Genomic DNA, 19,344 nt, shown 5'->3' with positions numbered 1-19,344 from the left:
CCAACTCCAAGGAGTTTTTTTTTTCTGAGGGGAAAAGTGACAGGAAAATCAAAAGCGATGACGTTAAGAACGTTGGCCCCGGGCGCTCTGTCATGTATGCTCTGTTACGTCTCTGAGCCCAAAGCTAAAGAGACTCCGGGTATGGCCAGTAGTCCCACCTTGTATTTCCTCCTTCTGCGAAGTGCCAAGGAGCAAGTGAAGAGTTTGATCTCAGGTTAGTGAACTCAAGTCAGCAAAGACTTCTGGGGGTTACAAAAATAAAGAATACGATTTTGAGTGAGAAATGAGAGGACTCTCAACATGGCAACAGAGAGTAGACACAGACCTTTGCCCCTGTTGTTGACCGTCAGAGGCCATTTGGCTCTGGCTATTGGGGATTGGGGCTTCAGGGAGAAAGGGAGCTTGTTTTATGGTTAATGGTTACAACTGAAGACTTAATTTTGTTTAGCTTCTATCGGTAGCTGTGGGAAAACCCGGAATGGGTAGCTGACTAGGGCTCTCTCTCTCTCATTTTCCTATTAATGGTTAGTTATCCAACTTCCGAAGAGTGACAAATGGGAAGCTCGGATTGCTCTTAAATGTAAATTCAGGTGTGGCGTGTTAAGTTTAAAGGCAAATTAAGATGATCATTTCCTACTTCATGGAACCTAGACCTGCTGGCACCTGCTTAAAGCTCTAGGTTGCCCTAGGAAGGACTACCAGATCTCAGTCAAACTCTTATTCACTCTCTAATTTCCTTTAATGAGTTCATAGAGAGAGAGAGACTAACTGAAACAAGAGCCCTATAGCATTGCTGTCACAGATGATTGTAGAGGCAAGCTTGGTTTAAAGACCAAAGTGATCTCACCTTTCTTCAGATAGTCATACCATCTCATTCTTCCATCCCTAGATGCCTTGCTCTTCTGCTGATACTCCGTAACCAGAATCATCATGCCTCGTGGTCATAAAAGTAAACTCCGAGCCCGTGAGAAACGCCATCAGGCTCGATGTGAAACCCGATCTACTCAGGATGCTCAGGTCCCGACAGTAGAAGAGAGAGGTAATCCTTCTTCCTCTTCTCCCCTGTATAGTAGTGATGTCCAGAGCTTTTCTGATGCTGAATCACTTGGCAAACCCAAGATGGCTCAGAGGCCCACCTCTGCTTCTGTAAGTGCTCCATGCATCAAGTCGGATGAAGGTGTGAAGAGCCAAGATGAGGTTAGACCAAGTACTTCCTGGGCACTTTCCTCAACTAGTAATCCATCATCAACCAAGATAGTTGAAAAAGCAATTTCATTGGTACTGTTTATGCTGCGAAAGTATAAAAAGAAGGAGCCAATAACAAAGGAAGATATACTAGAGCATGTCATCCCACACAACAGGGAAGAGTTTCCTGATGTTCTTAAGAAAGCCTCTGAGCTCATGGTGCTAACCTTTGCTGTTGATGTTAAAGAAACTGACCCAACCAGACACTGCTATGACCTTGTCAGCATATTTAGTCCTACTGGTGAAGAACTTACGAATTGCGAGGAAATCATGCCCAAGAGTGGCCTCTTGATGACAATTCTGTGTGTAATCTTCATGAATGGCAGCTGTGTTAATGAGGAACATGTCTGGCAAGCGCTTAGTGTGATGGGAGTATATGCTGGAGTCAATCACTTCATCTATGGAAACGTCAAGAAGCTCATTACTAAAGATTTTGTGAATGATGGGTACCTGGAATATCGGCGGGTACCTTACAAGGGTTCACAATGTTATCAATTCTTGTGGGGTCCCAGGGCCCTCTTTGAAACAAGAAAAATGAAAGTACTTGAGTTTCTGGCCAAAGTCCATAACACTGTTCCCAGTGCCTTCCCATCCTTGTATCAAGAAGCTTTGAGAGCCGACCAAGAGAGAATGCATGCTAAATTTGCATCTATGATTCTTTTTGGTTTCTTAAACGATACAGAGACCAACGACAATTCCAACAATTCCTCCAACCAGCACTGAATACCAAAATTCCTGCTTTTCATCAGTTTGAAAGAGAACATTCAATCAACTAGGGGGGACTGAGGTGGTGTTGGAGAGAAAAGAGTGCATCTCATATTTGTAGCCTTATTCTACATGAGTAACATTCAGTTTTGCTTTTTCAAGTTTCCAGACGTTTCTTTCAGTTAAGAGTTTCAGTATTGAAAACAAATTGAAATACATCTTATTCATCTGAAAGAAGAAAACATGGCACCAGAATAGACATTTTCTTAGAAAAAGCAAAACTTCAATAAAATTGCAAGAAGAAAATATGGAAAACATGGTAGTAGATGATGCACTCTTGGATTTTCTGAAACTTGTTATCTGATCTACAAAATAAAATTAAATTAAACTTATGTGCCTGGATGTATTTCATTCATTAAACAATGTAGGAACATGAATTATGATAAAGTTAACTTCTTACTCACTGACACTTTTATTCCCCAAGCAAACATTTACCAAACATCTATTCTTTGTAAACAGGAATAATTTGTGGGGAAGAAGAAGCAGATAGAGAAGCAGGAAGAGGAGAAAACAGTGACAAAATAATGAATGGGGCGCTGCTTTTAGACTTTTGGAGTCTGGGAGCAACTATTACATAAGATGGCACTCGATCCTCTAACACATAAATGAGAAGTACAAAGAACGGTGTGGAGGTGTGAGAATTTAAAGTTCTTATAAGAGAATCATACAAAATAAGACACTTTGGGGACTAAGAGAAACTCACACCTTTTCTAAGTGGAAAACAGAGCTCAGTTAAGATGTGTACTGGATTAGAAGAATGTGGGGAAGTGGTGAGCATGGCCTGGCCCCAAGTGTGGTGTGTCATAGTGGTGAAAAAAAAAACCCACTAATATAAAACTACGATTAGTGGTTTAGAATCATATATCAACCCAAATTATCTCCACCAGTGGTGGGATAGAAAGCACCCTCAACTCCTAGTGTAGATGAACATAGAGAACTGGACATACATTATAGATATAATATATATGCCATAATATGTGTAATAGTTTATATTTTATAATTATATCTTATATTATAATTATTTATTATATAGTAATACATTATATATCATGCATATTGTATATTATTATATTAAATATAACATTTAATGTGTATTTTGTATAATATAGCATGATCATATAAACATATACTATAATCATTTACTCAATATTATATGTAATAACTAATATTACATATAATATATCATATGTTTTGGGAGCAGTGAACCCCTAGATCCTTAATTTTTTGTAAACAAGTTGTTTTCCCCTGATCTGAGTGCCAACAGCTGCTCTAAGCATGAGACCCTCAGGAGTTTCTGATGGCAGGGGAATGGTTTCTGGTGTGTTTGACTGGGGCGTGGCTATCCCTATATAAGCTGCCCCTGAACACAATACAGGGGGCATTCTTGGGTCATTCTGGCTTTAACAATGACTCATGTCTCTCTCTGTCTGTGAGTCTTTGTGTGTTTCAATCTCCAGCCCCCCTTGCCCGGTTCACAAACTGTATGGTGGCGCATAGAGCACAGACGGGGCGTGATGCACCACAATATGTATTTTATATATAATATATTAAATAATATATGTGTATAATTGAACATATTGTATTTGAAATAGTATATCATATGTAATGTGATATATATTATAGATAATGTATGTGTACAAATAATGTTTTATATATATATATATATATATATATATATATATATATAATTCATTCTGGTACCTGTAGAGTGGAGAGCAGGGTATCAGAATCTCTAGGAGTCACAAGCAGTATGATCATTCCAATGTGGCTGCTGGTAACTAAACCTCAGCAAGAGAAGCAAGTGCTGTTAACAACATAATAACCCTTCTAGACCGAAGAAGAGTTATATTCAGATTGTCTCTCTGATATTATTGAGAAATGAGATGATCATCTTTTGGTGAATCACCCTACTTTTCTCTGGATTGAAGGAGTCAGAATTCAATATACTAGAAGAACATGGGAAATAAGTCATATGTAGTATAATTTCTTAAATTCTAAGGAGAGTTTTAGCATATAAGCTATATGAGTGAAAACAGAGATTATTTTGTGATTGAAAGGGAAGGAGGAAGGCCGGTACACACTTGGGTTTGGGCAAATGCTTTAAGCTGCATCCAGGCTTAGAGTCCCCTGAGAGAGGAATTGCCTAGATTAGGTTTACGTGTGTGTGTGTGTGTGTGTGTGTGTGTGTGTGTGTGCATGCGTGTTGGGGGTTACCTTGATTTTTAATTAGTACTGGAGGACTGAATATCTGGTTGGCAGCACCATTCCCTAGGCAGGTTTTCCTGGCCATTATGAGGAAGTTAGCTATATATGAACCTGCATCTGAGACAAAAGACAGCTTAACTTCATGTTTAAAGCATCAAAATCCTAATTGAGTACTTGTCTTTACTTACACCATCAAGAGACTGTAATTCATAGCTGTAATGAAAGTTTTTCCTCTCCTAAGTTACTTTTCTCGGGGTATTTTATCATCACAACAAAAAGCAAGCTAGATTGATTCCTTGGTATCCAAACCAATCCTCAAATAGTGAAAGATTTGCTGGCTTTTAGGAAATTTTCTTGCTTCTCAGAGGACATATTATATACAAATATTAATATATATCTCATTTAGAGTAATTATATATTGATTTCTCAGCACTCTTTATTCAAGGATATCTCATATTTAAACAGAAAAAAGGTACATCCTATCATAAAGGGCTGTACAATCTGGGGTCAAAAGATCACAGTAATAGCTGCTGTGTTTTCACTAGACTGTGGGAGGTGAATTCTAAACAATATGTTCAAAAGTCCTGGAAAAGAGCACTTCTCAGAATCATTTTGATGAAGAACTCAAGACTCATTTTGCTTAATAGTGTGCCCAGTTCAAATACCTACTAGACTTTTTCCTTGAGGCTGCAATGAGCTCCCAAATCATGAAGTGGAGACTTATTAGTTTTGAAGGTTCAGCCTAGCTTAGGTTCATTTCTGACTAGTTCTTTTAACTTAAATTAACATGTTTCTATTCATAAACATTTTGTCTCATGGATTTTTATTTTTCTTCTGCATGTCCTACTCTCTGTCTGCTTTCTGGAGGCTGCCTGGCTTCTGGCTGTGGGCTTTTCCCTCTATTTTTCCTCATTCTCATCATTTCTTTTTTCCTCTCTCCAACCTAGATTTCTCCTTCTACATACCCTCTCTGCTGTAGCATGAATTCTAGTTGTTCCTAATAATAAAAACCTAGAGTCAGATATTAGGGGGTGAAAGCTGATAGATCAGAGAAGCAATGAGGCCAACAATTAGAGTTTTTACCTCTACCAATGCTCAGACCAAAGCAGTGGTCCTGTCTACAAAAATCTCAGACTGCATGTTTCAGACTGCATCTCCAGACTGCTGCCTCATTCCACCCAGTCATATCACTCCTGTCTTCACCTCCCTATTTCTGGGATTGAAGGCTTGGGATTCCAAATGCTGGAATCATCTTTGTGTGATCTCCATTTCTCTTATAGACTGGATCAGTTTTGTGTAGCACAGGGTGGGCTTGAACTAAAAGGGATTCATCTGCCTCTATCTCTCAAGTCCTGGGATTAAACGTGTGTGCTTTGGTGATTATTCATTTGTATTTTAATAAATAATGCTTGGTTGAAGATCGGAGAGTAAAACAGTAGCCCTGGTCAGCTTTACAGACTAGGCAGTGGTGCACACACATTTAATCCCAGTAACCATATGAATTTGCCATAGAAAACTGGCAGTAGTGGTGCATATCTTTAATCCCAGAAGAGAGGAATGTAAGACAGGAGGAGAGAGCTCTCAGAGTCTTATTCTGAGGATTTCTGAAGACAGGACTGCCATTTCAGACAGAGGTAGAGGTAAGAGTCAGTGGCTGGGTGTTTTGCATTTCTGACCTTCAGGTTGAACCCCAATCTCTCTCTCTTGGTTTTTATTAATCACGCTACATTTAGTGCCCAACATGGGGACAAATTATTTGGGACTGAATGACAGTGAGGCCAGGTGGGACAGAAATTTCTGTCTGCAGTATGGCACCACTGCCTGGCCTCTCGTGGCTTAGTTCTGCACTCTGGCCTTCAAGCAAATTTTATTTGTTAAATCACATAAAATATATCACTACACACTTCTTGCCACCCTCAGCTATTCCTCTTCTGCCTACCTCCTGGCCATTCTATTTTTTATTAGATCAATCAGGTGACTTAGATGAGCAAGGTGAGTCAGCAACACATCTTTTCAAAATAAAACAAATGCAGCATAAACAAATGTAACACATATTTACATTTTTTAAACAAATGCAGCAGAAACAAATATCTTTACATAGTTAAAATAACATTCTAGAACATTTCCTTCTTGTCTAAATAAAACAGAAGGGTTTTAACTTTAACATTAGTAAAGCTTCATACAACAAGAATAATTATTAAGTAAGGATTACATTTATATTATTCAGATCTTTTGCATTTGGCAAATTTGGAGGATCATTAGGAAAACTGACACTATCTAGTATTCAGTTTTATCAAAGACCATCCAAGAATGTAGTATCACCCAAGTAAAGAGTAAATACAGTGCAATCCATTTCCAAAGCTATAGAAATGACAAGTGTCTGGCTGCCTAGACAGTCACCCAAGGTTCCTCTGCAATATTGTGACATCCATCTTTGACCTAGAAGCATAGAATATCTGGCGACTATTCTATGAAGAAGGAATTTTGAAGGCTTCTCCTGTTTTGTTTTGGCAAAGTTCAGCAGTCTCTTTCCCTTGTATCCTGCAAAAAGCCTGGATTACTTTTCTATGAAGTAGTAAGTTTGAAGAACTGTACTGTCTTCTTTTCACAAGCTCAGCAGTTCTTTTCATTTTTGTCCTGCTTCTCCAGTTTGCTCAGCATATTTTCAGCAATCAAAGCATGGGAAGTTCCTTGCCCAAATGGCTAATTACCTTTGCCATAAGAAAAGGAAACTTGATATATAGGTTTTTTAAATTAATTGATTGATTTTTAAAACAATCTTATCATTTTGCATGCCAATCCCAGTTCCCATTCCCTTTCCTCCACTCCCCCTACTTTCCACCCACTCCACCCCCATTCGCTGCTCAGAGAAGGTCAGGCTTCCCATTGGCAGTCAACAAAGTCTGACGAATAGCTTTGAGGCAGAACCAAGGCCCTCTGCCCTATATCTGGGTTGATCAAAGCATCCCTACAAAGAGAATGGGCCACATAATCTATTTTAAGCATTAGGAATAAATTCTGTTCCCACTGCCAGTGGCCATACACACTACCTAAGCCACACTACTGTCACCCACACACAGAGGGTGACCAAATATGGTCCTATGCAGATTCCCCTGAAGTCAATTGTAAGTAAGTGAGCTCCCACTAGCTCAGGTAAGCTGTTTCTATGTGTATCCCCATCATGGTCTTGACCTCTTTGCTCATATTATTGGTCCTCCTTCTCTTCAAATGAACTCTGAGAGCTCAGCTCAGTGCTTAGTTGTAGATCTCTACATCTGCTTCCATCAGTTGCTGAATGAATGTTCTATGATGACAATTAAGATAGTTTTCAACCTGATTTCAGGAGAAGGCCATTCCAGGTACCCTTTTTACTATTGCTAAGGGTCTTAGCTAGCTGGGGTCATCCTTGTAGATTCCTGGAAATTTTCCCAGTGCCAGGTTTCTTGCTAGCCATATAATGGCTCCCTTAATCAATGTACCTCTTTTTTTTGCTCTTGTTCTCTGTCTTTCCCCCATCTTGATCATCCCATTCCCTCATGTTCTCATTCCCTCTCCCTTTCTTTCTTCACTCACTTTCTGCCCTCCTTTCTCCCCCACCACCATGAACCAATTTTTTCCAGGAGATTGTGTCTAATTCTCCTTCCCAGGGGGATCCATGTATGTCTCTCTTAGGTTTCCCTTGTTACCTAGATTCTCTGGGGCCATGGACTATAGATTGTTTATCCTTTGCTTTACATCTAATATCCATTTATGAATGAGTACATACCATGTTTGTCTTTTGGGGTCTGGGTTATCTCACTCAAGAAATTTTTTCTAGTTACATCCATTTTCCTGCAAATTTCAATATTTCATTGTTTTATACTGCTGAGTAATATTCCGTTGTATAAATGTACCACATGGATATTCTTCAGTTGAGGGGTATCTAGTTTGTTTCCAGGTTCTGGCTAATATGAATAATTCTGCTATGAACATAATTGAGTAAATGTCCCTGTGGTTTGAATGTACACATTCATTGGATATATGCCCAAGAATGGTATTGTTGGGTCTTTAGGTAGATCATTTCCCAATTTTCTGAGAAATTGCCCATACTGATTTCCACAGTGGTTGTACAAGTTTGTACTCCCACCAACAATGGAGGAGATTACTATGCAACTTCTCATATGGAGGCTCTTCAATGCCAATCATCATTTTGTGAAGTAGATTGATGTTCCCAGGAGCAAACATGTCTCACTTTCATGAAAATCCCTGTGTTAACAAAACATTTTGAGTGCCATATTCTGTAGGTTTTTGATGTTTTCACAGACCACCTATCTATCTAAAATATGTCTCTGTAATGGTGAGGTAAGTCTTTATGTCTGTGTGCTGCTTTTATTGGTTAATAAATAAGCTGCTTTTGGCCAATGGCTTAACAGAGTAAAGTCAAGCTAAAAGAGAGACATAGAGAGATTAGGAGTCAGTGAGAAGTTATTTAGCCCCACTGGAGACAAACTCAGGACATAACATGACCCAGTAAGCCACAGCCAAGTGGTGATAACACAGATTAATGGAGATGGGTTACTTTAAGATATCCTAGCTAGCCTAAAATATGCTTAAGTTATAGGCCAAATAGTATTACAAATAATATAGTTTCTGAGTGATTATTTTGGGTCTGAGCTGTCGGAAAAATTGAGCAGCCTCCTACAATACTGTATTATCTTGAAAACATACCTAACATAACTACAAGTTTGATTGTTACAGATGACTAACTACTAACATGTGTTTATTAATTATTCTAAATGTTTTATAATAATACTTTTTAAGGACAAGAAATTTACATTGCATCTTTAAGTGAACAACATAGTTACAATATCTTAAACAGGAGTATAAACAAATATACATTCTAAAATAATTTTAAATTTGTATCAATATACCAAATACCATACCAATGTAAAATATTTGTGGTAAATACTTGTATTTTTATCCTATAATCCTATATCCCCACTAGATGATGACCAACATCAATTGTCCAATGAATAACCCAACGCAATCCACCATACCTCTTGGAAATGTGGGCGTTGTTTTCTCTAGGTTGCTTCCTGTTGCCTATGTGTAAAGGTATGTTTTAGGAAACTTCAGAAAATTGAAATAATGGTCATGTCATAGGAAATCTAATTATAACATGTGTTGTTCATTGTCTGAGCACTAGAAAAACAAAAGGCTTATTGATATTCCTAGTTGGAATAGTCTGAGGCTGGACCATCTCAGCCAGCAGACTTCAAGCTGTTCTGGATGCAGAACTCTAAGGGAAAGGGAACATAAGCCCTCAAAGAGGCTGGATGACCTGATCCACCCATTTTCATTGGTATCTGGTCCCCTTGCTCTGAAAAGACAGAAACTTTAAAAGGCAATATAGACATCTGCAATATGACAAGTATGAAATGTGAGTTGTACACAAGCCAGACAAAGATGAGTTTTGTGTTTTTTGTTTGAGCAGGTAAAATGTATGCAACATGTTTTGTATTTTTTTCTAGATATATTTCTTTAAATATGTAGCCAGAATTTTCAGGGGCATCCTCGGATCAAACCTCATCACTATTAACTTGAACGAATCTATAGCCTTTCATTTTCTGTGGAAACAAAAGCATAACCTCTTCCCCAATGGAATATATTTTTTACTTCCATTTTAAAATTAAAGCATTGCTAAAATATCTAGGCTGGTTTAACTGAGCAGTCCTTTTCACAATCTCATGTCTCTTAGCAGCTGTTTTTTCACTCATTAGCATTCATAAAACTCAGAATGAACACAATACCATACAGCATCCAGACTCCGTTTATTTTTCATCTTTATGTGGAATTTTCTTTTTAAATTTTTTATAAACTATTTACCTTTTTCTCAAACTGTTTATACCCATTTTCTTTTCTTTCTTAAGCCTTCTATATTTTCAAATACACTGTAGCCTGTTTACAGCTTGTTTTGCATCTGCATCTGTCTTTATTAACTAGCCTTTTCTGTCTGTATAAGTAAAATAATAAACTGCTAAGCCACTGCTCAGACTTCTGTTGTGGCTTTCGTGGCTGGCTCCACGCCATATTGGGGTCTGTGAGAAGGAGAGTGAGACAGGGTCAGTATGGAGGAGCCTTTGTCCAGGAACTACATTCAACCACTCCAGCTCTAGGAAATTGGTGCTTGCTCTGTGGCAAGTAATTTTTCTTAGCTTTTGTTCCTACTTTTTGTACTGATATGGAAGAGACTCTTAAAGGAGTCATATTTTTTATTTATCTTCTCAGATTTGTCAATCCCTGCACCAAATATACCAGTCTTTTCCTTTTAGTTCACCACCCAGCTTCCAAATCATGACATAGAGACTTATTTTCAATTTTGAATTTGCTCACCCGAGCTTAGGCTCATTTCTGCCTAGTTCTTTTAACTTAAACTAATCTGTTTTTTTTTTATCTACCATTTACCTTGAGTTTTTTATCTTTCTTTTTGTATGTGGTACTCTGTGTGCTGGCTGGCAGTTGCCTGGCTGACAGTTGCCTGGCTTCTGGCCCCAGACCCATCTCTTTCACCTCTTCTCTTCTCTTCTCTTCTCTTCTCTTCTCTTCTCTTCTCTTCTCTTCTCTTCTCGTCTCCCCTCCCCTCCCCTCCCCTCCCCTCCCCTCTCCTCTCCTCTTCTCTCCTCTCCTCTCTTCTCTCTTCTCTTCTTGTCTCTTATCTTCTCTTCTCTCTCTCCTCCTATTTATTCTCCCTACCAACCAACCTCAGTTACCCTCTTGCCTAGCCATTTACTTTTCTGTTCTTTATTAGAACAATCGGATGTCTTAGTCAAGGTAAAACAGCAACACATCTTTTCATATTAAACAATTGTAGCATAAGCAAATGTAACATATCTTTACTTCATTGAACTAATGTAGCAGAATCATATGTAACACACTTTCACATTGTTAAAGCAATATTCTACAACATAAGCAAATATAATACATCTTTAAATAGTTAAAGTAATATTCTACAACACACAAGTGGTCAATGGCAGGGCTGAGAGAAGACTTCTGCAATAAATTCCTCTCTAGCCTATACTTTATCTCTCATACCGTCCTGATGAAGATCTTTCAATACATTTTTATTCCCATTATCATACATTTCTATTAGAATAAATTGTATTACAGTATTTTTCTCCCTGTATCTTCAATATTGTCTCCCACTGTTTATGCTGAAATTGTCCTGTAGGTCACTTTTTTATGTCATTCTTTTCTGGAGGCTGAATTGCTTCTCTCTTCCTAGAGGAACAGCTCTCAGTTTCTTAGTTTTTCCTGATGTTGAGGTCTCAATATTCCTCCAAGTCCTGTCATTCACTATGTCCCCTTTATCACATATGAGCCTCTTCTGCATAATCACTCACTTTAAACAGTGAAATTTATAGCTTCTTCAAACCTCTAGATGTTTTCAGATCTAACTTGGGACAGAATCTCCTGCTTCTCAGTTTGTTTATCATAAAGTTAGAGCAGAAGTTTTAGAAACTGCCTGATATCTGAGGTCACGTTTAATGATATTTACTAATTAAGCATGCAATGTTCTTTCCAAGAAGAAAAATACCAATTCATTATCTAATACCAAATGGCCAGCCCACAAAACATACATACAAATAACATAATGGTAACTCAACAGACTATATATATATAATATATGTGTGGACATGTATGTATGCAAGAGCAATTAATAAGTAAAAGAAGTCATGAATTTGAAAGTAAGCTAGGAGGGTTATATGAGAGTGTTTAGAAGAAGGAAAGGGAAGTAAGAAACGTTATAATTATGTTCTCAGAAATAAATAGAGAAAAAGGAAAAAATATCCCAAGAGTATTCAATGAGGAAAGATCATGGAACCACGGTGTAAGCAAAAACATCTACTGAGGTTGAGTCTTAAAAGCCTAGGAGTTTTTCTAAGAGATAACATTTCTTTGGAAGAGGAGGGTTGGCTAACTCAAGAGACAGAACATCAATTGACTTTACATGCTATTCTTGTAGAGGACTAGAGTTCAGTTCCCAAATACCCATGTAAGGTGGCATGAGCTACCTATAAATCTAGCTCCAGGGATCCATAAAGTTTTTGCTCTCCATGAGGACACACATATATAGCATTCACACGCACGCACACACACACACACACACACACACACACACACACACAGAGACGGAGAGAGAGAGAGACAGAGACGGAGATGGAGACAGAGACAGAGAGAGTGAGAAACATATATACACAGACTTAGATATGCACATGTACATACAATTAACTATAAATCTTAAAAAGGGTTATACAGTAATAAAATAAATAACTCAATAATATTTCAGTGATCTTTGTCTCTCTGTAAACCCCTGAAGATAATTTTGCTTTTGTGTAATAACAGAAATATTCTTGTTGAAAACTAAATAAAATAATTCTCCTTTTGGCACATTTCTCCTGAATTTGTTTTTCCTAAATACGATAATTAATGACTTGTTTTATTTTAAAATTTTATTCCAGAATCTTTCCATAAATGTACCATAAAAGATCATTGTAAATGTTTTGGTTTGTTGTTTTCACTTTTCTATCACCTAAGCTGGACTGGAATTCACTCTATATATTAGATGACCTTGAACTCAGTGTATATTATGCTTTCTCTTCCTATTATCAATGTATAAAATGAGTGCAGAATCTTTATGATAGTATAGACAGACTGGAATCTTTGTGTGTGTGTGTGTGTGTGTGTGTGTGTGTGTTTAATTTAACCATCCTCTTCTCAATAGTAATATATATTATTTTTCATATTTTACTATAATTTCTAGAACTGTTATAAAAATCTTTGAACAAGAATGCCTGGGCAAATAAGAATTTTTATAGGAAGAGGAAAATAAGATGCAAATTCTATTAAAAGAGAGGAATGTCATGATTATATTTATTAATGTATCTGATTTTTTCCAATTTAGTGTTATTAATTGAGAAGTGTGAATTTATATTTCTATGTTAATTTTTGCAAATAATTTATATACCTACAGCCTTTTTTTTGTTTTGTCAACTTTTTAAACTTTGTGCAAACTTTAGGGTTCAAATTCATTGTCTTGCTGCTATATTAATTTCTCTATTTTGTAAGCATCCTAAGAATAACATTAATTTATTCTTTCACCCATAAAAAGTGGAACTTATGTAGGACTCTCTTAAATACCACAACTTCTCTGGGCATGCTTTAAGACGATGAGGTTTTATTTTTTTATTTATTTAAAAACTAAAGAAATTGGTTTTTACAGGATACATAACCTTTGCTACTTTGGAGTATCAGGAAGTACTGGAGTTAGAGATATTTGATGAATCTATGAGAAAATAGCAACAAGTCCAGAGAGCAGAGGAAGTATTAAAGTCAGTATGACTCATTTGTTTATGAAATATCAATTATCAGCTATAGAAGTCCAAGGTAACTTTTTCTTATCAGTAACAAGGCATTACTGCATTCATTCGTCTTTTCCTTTGTGAAAAATAAAAAAAAAACAATTTTTGTCATTCTATCAATTCTCCTTTGTTTCTAATTGTGTATATGATTGATTTTTTTTTTTTTTGAGTAAATGTTTCACGTTAACTCAGGATAAAATGAAACTTAACTCTGCAGTTCAGGTTGTCCTTGAACAAATGATAATCCTCCTACTTTTAATTTCCAAAACTTGCTGCAACAGTTTTAAAGTTTTATTTATTTTATGTGTATGTATGTTTGGCCCAACTCTATACGTGTGTGTGTACCACATATATGTGTAATACCTGAAGAAGTTATAAGAGGGCTTCAAATCTCTTGGAACTGTTGTTATGGATGACTGTGAACCACCACATGGGACTAGAAATTGAACCTGGGTCCTCTGCAAGAGCAACAAATGTTCTTAATTGCTAAACCATCTCTTCAATTCCATGCAAAATTTTTATAGTAATGCAAAGTATCATCATTTTACTTGCTTCATACCACTAGCATTTTAGGTTATCAGTATTTTTTAATTTTAGTTATCCTCATCAATATATCATGCTCAGACTAACATATACTTTTTAAAAATGTTTCTACCCATATGTATTAAGTAGCAGCTAGTATTGTTCTCCTTTGGTTTTTTTCCAGACATGGTTTCTCTGTGTAACAGTGCTGGAACTCACTCTGTAGACCAGGCTAACCTTAAACTCACAGAGATACACCTACCTCTGCTTCCCAAGTGCTGGGATTAAAGGCTTGCATCACCACAAGCAAAAGCTAGTATTTAATATATTATATAGCTACAGTAAATAAACAATTATGCAATACAATAATGATTGAATGTGATATCTTTTAGTTATTATTGTGGTTTGAAACTGAAATCTCCCTAGTATGCTTAAATAAATTCTGAGGGTCTCCTGGGACCATTTAATTTTCTTTATTTTTGAAGTGTCAATCCAGAATTTTTGACAGTTTTACCCACAGCCCTGTGAAATGAAACAAAACAAAACAAGGAGAACAGGAGCCAAGGCCTTAATATGCAAGGGTCAGGTGAGCATGGCATGTGAGACATTTGAGAAATTAATGCTTATTCAAAGCATGATGCTAAATACACTTACCCACACTAGGTTTCGAAAAGTAAAACAACAACAATAAGCAACCATAAACAAAATAAACCTGATGCTAATTGTTCAGAGGCAGTCCAACAGGAAGCAATCTTTATTCCACTCTAATCATAGAGATTCCATATTAATTTTGTTTCTGTGTATTTCTGCTTTAATCAGATATGTCAGGAGGCATAGAGGGAAACTGCCCCTTCTTTTGGGAATAATACATGAGGGTGAGTCAGAGTGAAGGGAGGGCAGTCCTAGCTGACCTGCTCAGCTTCTCAGCTCCACTTTTTACTATTCCATTTATATTCTCACATTGTTGAGATAATGTATTCCAGATATACACCCTTTTCAGCATATATCTCATTTATATCTTTGCTAAACTTCTCAGTGAATTAAACCTAAGACCTCTCACAAGTTCACCAAATATTCTACAACATAGTAGAATCTCAAACTCTATTTGTTTATTTACTTATTGATTTATTGAGACAGAGTCTTATGAACTTGCCCAACAAAGATTTTAACCTGTGATTCTCAAGTCTCAGATTCTACAGTAGGTAGCTGCAATCATAGGCCCACACCAATAGGATAGAATTTAATTTTTTTTACATGTTTTGTTTGAGGATTTTGTTAAGAGGATTGCGTAATTGTTCTTACTGGGATGAAGCCCGCTTGATCATGGTGGACGATGTTTCTTTTCTTTTTTTTTTTTTTGATTTTTTTCTTCACCCTTCTCCCCCTCCCCCCACTCTTCTCCCCCCCCCTCTCCAGTCCACAGAGCAGTCCGGGTTCCCTGCCCTGTGGTAAGTCCTAGGTCCTCCCACCTTCGTCCATATCTAGGAAGGTGAACATCCAAACTGGCTAGGCTCCCACAAAGCCAGCACATTAAGTAGGATCAGAACCCCCTGCCATTGTCCTTGGTGTCTCATCAGCCCTCATTGTTCGCCATGTTCAGAGAGTCCGGTTTTATCCCATGCTTTTTCGGTCACAGTCCAGCTGGCCTTGGTGAGCTCCCCGTAGATCAGCTCCACTGTCTCAGTGGGTGGATGCACGCCTCTTGGTCCCGAATTCTTTGCTCATGTTCTCCCTCCTTCTGCTCCTCCTTGAAAAAAAAATGAATATGGGATGTACTCACTCATAATTGGTTTCTAGCCATAAATAAGGACCACAGAGTCTACAAGATGTGAACCTAAAGAAGCTAAGTAAGAAGGTGAACCCAAGGAAAAACATATAGTTGTCCTCTTGGCTAAGGGAAGTAGACCAAATTTCCGGGGAGAAAATGGGATCTTGGGGATGGGGTGGGATGGGGGTAAAGGGAGATGGGGAGAGAAAAGGTAGAAGGGAAGGAGGGGGGACCTGGGAAACAGGAGAATTGGGATAAAGGAAAGGTGGATAGGGGAGCGTGGACGATGTTTCTAATGTGTTCTTGTATCCATTTGCAACTATTTTACTGAGTATTTTTGCATCAATGTTCATGAGTGAAATTGGTCTGTAATTCTCTTTCTTAATAATGTCTTTTTGTGGTATGGGTACCAGAGTAATTGTAGTCTCATAAAAATAGTTTGGTAATGTTCCTTCTGTTTTTATTTTGTGGACCAATTTGAGGAGTGTTGGTATTAGTTCTTTGAAAATATTTTAGAATTCTGAGCTGATACCCCCTGGTACTGGGCCTTTTTTGGTTCGGAAACTTTTGATGATTTTTTTTCTCTTTCTTTAGCAATTATAGATCTATTTAATTCACTTTCCTGGTCTTGATTTAATTTTGGTAAGTGATATTTATCCAGAAAGTTGTCCATTTCCTTTAAGTTTTTCAATTTTGTGGAGTACAGGTTTTCCAAATATGACCTAATGATTCTCTGGATTTACTCTGTGTCTTTAGTTATGTCTTCCTTTTCATTTCTGATTTTGTTAATTAGCATATTCTCTCTCTGCCTTTTGGTTAGTTTGGATAAAGGTTTGTCTATTTTGTTGATTTTCTTGAAGAACCAAGTCTTTGTCTTGAATTTTGTATTGTTTTCTCTGTTACTATTTTGTTTATTTCTGTTCCCAATTTGATTATTGCTTGTTGTCTAGTTCTCCTTAGTGAGTTTGTTTCTTTTTGTTCTAAAGTTTTCAAATGTTCTGTTAATTCACTAGTGTTGGATTTTTCCAGCTTCTTTATGTATACATTTAGTGCTATGAACTTGCCTCTTAACTCTGCTTTCATTGTGTCTCATAAATTTGGATATGTTGTGTAGTCATTGTCATTGAATCTTAGGAAGTTCTTAATTTCTTTTATTTTATTTTATTATTTTATTGAGAAAAGGAAAAAAAGTTTCAGCCTCCTCCCATCCTCCCATTTCCCTCTCCCTCCTCCCACCCTTCTTCCCCTCCCCCCACTCCTCTCCCCCTCCCTCTCCAGTCCAAAGAGCAGTCCGGGTTCCCTGCCCTGTGGTAAGTCCAAAGTCCTCCCCACTCCGTCCATGTCTAGTAAGGTGAACATCCAAACTGGCTAGGCTCCCACAAAGCCAGAACATGTAGTAGGATCAAAACCCCGAGCCATTGTCCTTGGCTTCTCATCAGCCCTCATTGCTCGCCATGTTCATTTTATTTCTTCCTTGACTCATTGATGCTTCAAGTGATCATTGTTTAATTTCCATGTGTTTCTGGGCTTTCTGGAATTAGTGTTGCTGAGGAATTCTAATTTTAAGCCATGGTCATCTGATAAGATACATGGGGTTATTCCCTTTTTTTTTGGATCTGTTGAGGTTTGTTTTGTTAGCTAGTATGTGCTCAAGTTTTTGAGAAGTTTCCTTGAGGTATATTATTTTATGTTTGGATGGAATGTTCTTTTGATGTCTGTTAAGTCCATTTGATTCATAACATCTGTTAGTTCCCTTATTTCTCTGTTAACTTTTTTTGTCTGACAAACCTATCCAGTGGTGAGAGTGGACCGTTAATGTCTCCCATTATTAATGTTTAGAAGTGTTTCTTTTATATATGATGGTGTTTCTTTTATATATGATGGTGCCCTTGTATTTGGGGCATAGATGTTAAGTATTGAGATTTCCTCTTGAGGGATTTTTCCTTTGACTAATATGAAATGTCCTTCTTTGCCTCTTTTGATTGACTCTACTCTGAAATATATTTTGTTAGATATTAGGATAGCTACACCAGGCTGTTTCATAGCTTCACTTGACTGAAAAAAAATTTCCTAACCCTTTACTCTGAGGCAATGTCTATCTTTGTGCTTGAGGTTTGCAGCAGGATGGATTCTCTTTTCTTTTCTTTTTTTTTTCTTTTCTTTTCTTTTTTTTTCAAGACAGGGTTTCTCTGTAGCTTTTGGTTCCTGTTCTGGAACTAGTTCTTGTAGACAAGGCTGGCCTTGAACTCACAGAGATCCACCTGCCTCTGCCTCCCAAGTGCTGGGATTAAAGGCATGCACCACCACCACCCGGCTAGGATTCTATTTTCATATGCAATCTACTAGCCTGTCTTTTTATAAGTGAGTTGAGTCCATTTATTTTAAGGAATATAATGACCAGTGATTGCTACCTCCTGGTAATTTAGTTTTCCTTGTTGGTGATTTTATTTTGTGTGTTTTCCCCTTCATTATGATTTGTGAGATTATCAATTGTCTGTGTTTTTGTTGATATAGCCAACTTCCTTGAGTTGGAATTTTCCTTCTAGTAATTTGTGTAGGGCTGGGTTTGTGGCTAGGTATCATTTAAACATGGTTTTGTCGTGGAATATCTTGTTTTGGCCTTCTATGGTGGGTACAGTAGTCTGGGCTGGCATTCGTAGTCTCTCAGTGCCTGCAGTACATCTGTCCAGGACCTTCTGGCTTTAATTGCTTCCATTGAGAATTCAGGTGTAATTCTGATAGGTCTGCCTTTATATGTTACTTGCCCTTTTTCCTTCGCAGCTCTTACTATTCTTTCATTATTCTGTATGTGTAGTGTTTTGATTATTATGTGACAAGGGGATTCTTGTTTGATCCAGTCTATTTGGTGTCCTGTGAGCATTTTCTATCTTCATACCACATCTCTCTTTAGGTTAGGAAAGTTTTTTTCTATGATTTTGTTAAATATTTTCTGTGCGTTTGAGATGAACTTCTTCTATACCTATTATTCTTAGATTTGGTTTTTTCATGGTGTCCCATATTTCCTGGATATTTTGTGTTAAACTTTTGTTAGATTTAATGTTTTCTTTGACTGATGAGTCTATTTTCCTCTATTGCATCTTCAGTACTTGATATTCTCTCTTCCATCTCCTGTATTTTGCTGTATGCTTGGATCTTGAAGCTAGATTTTGCATTAGATACATTCCTAGTGTCCTAAGGAACTGGCATACTGACTTTCATAATGGTTGTATAAATATGTACTCTCACCAGCAGCAGGGGAGTGTTCCCTTACTCCATATCATTGCCAGCAGGAGCTGTCATTCTTTTCATTGATCTTGGCCATTCTGACTAGGGTACGATATAATATCAAAGTGGTTTTGATTTACAATTCATTGATGCCTAAGGATGGTGAATATTTAAGTATTTCTCTCTGTTTAGATCTGTACCCCAGTTTTAAATTGA

At 37.3% G+C, this 19,344-nt stretch overlaps 1 protein-coding gene across 1 annotated transcript; it reads left to right on the top strand.

The window, feature by feature from the left end:
- Nucleotides 1-930: 930 nt before the first annotated feature.
- Nucleotides 931-1,968, top strand: LOC121438981 (melanoma-associated antigen B18-like). Its single transcript, XM_041639480.1, has one exon. The coding sequence runs from the start codon at nt 931-933 to the stop codon at nt 1,966-1,968; it is 1,038 nt and encodes a 345-aa protein (XP_041495414.1).
- The last annotated feature ends 17,376 nt before the right edge of the window (nt 1,969-19,344 follow it).

This window comes from Microtus oregoni, unplaced genomic scaffold (genome assembly GCF_018167655.1).
Source record: "Microtus oregoni isolate MIOR12 unplaced genomic scaffold, Mior012 000059F_ref0000304, whole genome shotgun sequence".
Taxonomy (NCBI): Eukaryota; Metazoa; Chordata; class Mammalia; order Rodentia; family Cricetidae; genus Microtus; species Microtus oregoni.
The sequence above is the reverse complement of the archived record's forward strand: the minus strand, read 5'-3'. Positions and strand labels throughout refer to the sequence as shown.

Coding starts and splice junctions, on each gene's coding strand:
- LOC121438981 (XM_041639480.1), top strand. CDS start 931: ATGCCTCGTGGTCATAAAAGTAAACTCCGAGCCCGTGAGAAACGCCAT.